General features: G+C 44.5%; 1 protein-coding gene across 2 annotated transcripts in view; it reads right to left on the minus strand.

The window, feature by feature from the left end:
• The window catches only part of IGF2BP2 (insulin-like growth factor 2 mRNA binding protein 2), a 218,404-nt gene that overhangs the window by 19,388 nt on the left and 193,998 nt on the right, over positions 1-5,018 (minus strand). Inside the window, exon 10 of one of the 2 annotated variants that reach the window (XM_006884092.1) lies at positions 4,714-4,833. The exons of the other annotated variant lie outside the window; for it this stretch is intronic. Within the exon in view, the coding sequence (XP_006884154.1) occupies positions 4,714-4,833 (120 nt within the window). The remainder of the gene's footprint in view (positions 1-4,713; positions 4,834-5,018) is intronic. 2 annotated transcript variants of the gene reach the window in all.

Here is a 5,018-nt window from a genome sequence, read left to right on the forward strand (position 1 = left end):
ACTCTCTCTCTCTCTCTCTCTCTCCCTCCCTCTCTATCTCACACACACACACACACACCTCTCTCTATCATAACCTGTTCCCAGGTGGAGGGCAGGGTAGTGGGCTCTATTTTCTGAAGAACCGCAGGTTAAAAGGAACAGAGAGTTCCAGGACAATAGTGAAAATGTATTCAGAACAAGCAAATGTATCCCAGGCTGGCTCAACTTTCAATCAAATAATAAAATGGCTCTTAGTGAACAAAACTGCCCAGAGCCACTCACTCCTGAGACCAATCAATCATTCAAGATCAAAAGGAGGAGAATTTACCCAGGATGAAAGCTCAGAAGGCAGGAATCAGTAAGCCTGATGGACAAAGGGAGACAAGAACCACAGACAGGAAGGAGGAAGAGTTTTCTCACACTTTGTAGTTACACGCGGTCATGTCTGAACCAAGGCATAGTGGACTGTGCAGTGGATAGAGGTAGGAAACTGCAGGACAGGAGACTGGCCATCTTACCCCCAAATGGGTAGATACGGATAGACGAAAACGGAGATATGAGTGGGGGAAGGAAATGTTTCTGTTGTTAGCTGCTGCCACATTGGTCCCGACTCATCGGGACACCATGCTCAGCAGGGCAGACACTACGGACCCACAGAGCTTTCTCTGGCTGGTCTGTCATGCAGACCCCCTTCCTCCTAGTTCACTGTGAACCTCTGCAGAAACCTCCTCAGCATCACACCAACACTCACGGGGCTGCACATGAGGGGCACTGACCTGGAATGCAACCAGATCTCCTGCATGCAAAAAGGAAATAAAAAGAGCCACTTTTTATTGAATATTTACGATGCATAAGGCACTGTGGTGGATCCTTTATATTTATTTATAAACTTTTAAAAGCTTACAAGAATCCCCAAAGAGAAAAATATGCCTGCCTTTATCTAATTCCTCCCCCTTTTTTTGTTGAAAGTGTAAAAGTCATATTGGTCTTTCAGTCATTGATACACATTTTGTAACACTACTTGAAAATTATTAATGTAATCAATTAATTACAATGTCTGATTAGCCTCTTAAGAGTCTATTTCCTTTCCTTGAATTTCACTTTATTTATTTGTTAGTTGTTCCTCCTCTCCGTTCCAATCCCTGGTAACCGCTGCTTTTTATCAATATCTGTGGCTAGGAGCTGACCGGATCAGTTAGTCTGTTTACTATGTTTCACACAAGGCCAATCAAACATTGTCATTACAGTACAAGTAAGCAGTGAGGGGGCTCTGGGCCATCGCGAAACCATTCCTGCAGACCCTGCAGGGTAGCCCCCAGTGACACAGTTCAGCAGTGAGCAGACACGATGAGGCGTGGAGCTGGGACCTGCCTTCCTCTGTGGGCCCGTGCGTGAATCTCACAGGGCTGTCCGTGTGCGTCCTCCACATCCTGATCCATCTAGTACAACTTTGTCTTGTGACTAAATAGGGATGAAATAACACTGCTTTGAAGTTTGGACAGCAGGCTTCCAAACTTGTGACTACAGAGGGAGTTGCACTTGGAGAGCTCCAGGGAGGTACCCAAAGCACCTGCTAGGGACCAAGCTCTGCTTAACCCGAAAAATCACCACTGTAGTTGATGTACAATGAACCTGCAGTGACACTACATGCCCAGCAGAGGGCATTAGGAGATCAGCGTTCTCTTTACTAACTGGGATTCTGAAAAAACTGGGCAGATGGTGAGGCTCATCTTGAGAAATCCTCAGCTCCAGACCACTCCCTGGGTGGCCACTGGTCCTGGGGACTGTCATTGGCCAAGAAGGGCAAGGGAATTCCTGCAAACTTTCTGCCTGGCCAAAGCTCTACCCTGTGGAAAGGGCACATCTGATCTTCAGTCTATCAGGATTTTCTGGAATTGTGCTTGTCCTGCACTAAAGCCAGTGGGAGGCAAGGACTACATAAGCCACAGAGTGGCTCCTATTTCCGGGTCCAAATGCTTCCAACATCAGCACTGTATCAAATTTAGACCTACCACACTGGACAAGGGTGCACTGAATTGGGATGTGTTTGAATTGGTCATAAAAAGGACAAATGTCACCCTCCTCTTTTTATTTATGACTCACAATTAGAAAGCTGCTGTACGGAGGGTCCTGGAGCCTATTTCTAGCCTTTGTGCATAGAAGGAGGCTTGGGAGTCAAGACAAGCTGAGTCTGAATCACTAGTTGTACAAGTTCTAGTAACATTTTGGAGCCTCCTCTAAATGATCTAAAATAGTATCTACATCTTATTGTTGTGGGGGCTGACTCATTCACACCTCAAAGGAGAATTCAGTATCTTTTATGGAAAGAACACTGTTCCAGACTGTGGCCTGGGGCCAGACACTGCTGTCACCAAACCTCCATTCTACTGGTCTTAGCTATCTTGCACTGCTCTAACAGAAAAGCACAGATGAGTGGCTTAAATGAACTCTGCTCTGTTTCATTCACTCACCCACTGCTCAGAACTCACTCACAGCGGATCCTCTGAGGGGTGTTGGAGGCTGTAAATCACATGATGGAGACTGCTCGTGTTTCTCCCGTAGAGCGGCTAGTGGAAGGGAACAGCTGGACGCTTTGCAGTGAGCAATGCAACTTCCTGTGAACTACACCACCAGAGCTCCAGAGTAGTTGGAAAATGTGGCCACGTTGACAGAAAGAAGTTTATACATTCAGGTTCAGGCCTGATGTCATGCTCTGCCTTTTTGTTTAAAGGCAAAGGATATAAAGCTAAAGAAATGGAGACTTCTAGGATCAACTTGGATAAGCTGTGTAGGAACAAGAGCGAGTACACACTGATGACTAAGGGCAGCCTATTACAGTATATTTTACAGACAGAGCAGCACAGAAGGCACACCAGGCTCTCTGCAGAGAACCCAGAACACTACTGGATTGACACAAGGCAGTGCCACTTTGGAGAACACCTCTCAATAGAAAGGAGTGCCAAAAGTAGGGTTTGCTCACTCACCTCTTTATCTAAATAGTACAAACATCGCAGAACTCAAAGTTTAGTTAAAAATAAGCAATATGGTGAGGCATTAGAAATGAAAAAACTATCAAGTATACTGGACTTCAGCGGTAGCAGAAACTCATGAAGTACTACTTCTTCCTGCTGTTAGTTCTGATACAAACCATCAACATATTTAGAAGCTATTAAATACCAGGTACTGTGCACCCAGTTCTGAAAAAATAACACTGTGCAGGATTTACTTTTTTAGTGAGTCTATTAATAAAATAAGCAGAAATATGAAGTTATTTTAGATATTTCATTTAAAAATCTGTTTTTGTTGTCATGTCCCGTCGAGTCATTTGTGACTCATAGCAACCCTATGTACAACAGCCCTAAACCCTGCTCTATCCTGTGCCAATCGTACTGCCTCTGACACACCCATCCCGATTACCTAGTCACTGAATCAGTCCACCTCATAGAGGGTCTTCCCCTCCTGCGCTGTCCCTCTACTCTACCCAGCATGATGTCCCTCTCCAAAGACCTGTCTCTCCTTGCAACATGTCCAAAGTATGTCAGGCGAAGCCCCAGAATCCTTGCCTCCAAGGAGCAGCCTGGTTTAACCCTCTCTAGGATGAATCTGTTTGTTTTCTTGGCAGTCCATGGTACATTCAATACTCTTCTCCAGCACCACAGCTCAAAGGCGTCAATTCTCCTTCTACCCTCCCTAGTCATTGTCCAACTCTCTGATGCATAACAAGTGATTGCAAAAAACCATGGCCTGTATCAGGCGCACCTTAGTCTCCAGAGAGACATCGCTGCTCTTGAGTACTTTAGAGAGGTCCCTAACCGCAGACTTTCCCATCGCAATATTAAAAACCTACAGAACTATTTATTATGTACAATATATAAAATACTACTTTACATAAAAATATCGTTTAGAATGTTAAAAATGGGCTATTTATAAAATACCCATAAAAATAATTTATACAGGAATTGTATGGCTCCCAAGAACCACCAAACTCCCTAGTATTTTAATAAATGACAAACATTCATGAAGGCACAGGGTGGTTTTGGTGGTGGTTGTTTTTTTTAAAAAAATTTAAAATTTTTTTTTTGTATGTGTGTGTTCCATCAAATCGGATCTGACTGGTACAGGAGGAGATTATTCCTCTTTCTCCAGTAAAGCATCTGGTGGATTCGAATCATGCACCTCTGGATTGCAGTGCAGCTTCCTGACAGTAGGACACCAGAGCTCGCAGGCACGGTGTTTTTTAAGGACATCTTGCTTGAAAAGAATATAGTTACATAAATAAAAATGTACATTTTTAAAAAATCACATGTATGGCAGCAAATACAACAGTGGAAACTTTGGAATCCAAATGGACCCAGAAATGCAGTTTCCCATGGTCTCTGCACATTACTTTAAAAACAAAGGCACAGGTTCTTATCTGCACTAACTGCTCTCTTTTTTGTTTCTTTAATCAATAAAGAGGCTTCTAGTTAATATATTTGCCACTTTCTTCTTCCATTCCTAGATATGACACATACCACCATACTTAGGAAGATGTATTTCAACAGTTGGTTTAATAACATTAATATATTTGTAGGAGAAAGTTCTAAGCAATGTTGGCCTATCTATCCTATAATCATTCAAAAGTATATGGACCATATATGAAAGCCTTAGCTCCAACTCAACAAAGCGGGGTGCTGCTCCTCTCTGGAGGTGCCCAGAGCCCGGGCACACCACCTGGCACGCCAGGCTACTTACGGCGAAGGGGTGGTACGGGGGAGCTCCACGTGGCCCTGCTGGTGGCGGAAGTACAGACAGTCCTGTTGAAAAGATGCCAAGTGCACTGAGGTTCAACCCTGGGATCAGATTGGCCTGTTGCTGGGAAGAGAAATGGAGAAAACAGATGAGGGGAGACCAGGGAGGTTTCATCTGCCTGAGCCAGCTTCCAGCTCTCCTTTGCCAGCACCAGCACTCACCATCAGTCCTGCCCTGGTCCTGAGACTCGTCCCCTTACCCAGCGCTGGGAGGCGCTCTCAGCCTCAGTCTGATTTTTGGTGTTTCCA

Source organism: Elephantulus edwardii, unplaced genomic scaffold (genome assembly GCF_000299155.1).
Source record: "Elephantulus edwardii isolate Elephantulus edwardi_28Jun2011 unplaced genomic scaffold, EleEdw1.0 scaffold00031, whole genome shotgun sequence".
Lineage (NCBI taxonomy): Eukaryota > Metazoa > Chordata > Mammalia > Macroscelidea > Macroscelididae > Elephantulus > Elephantulus edwardii.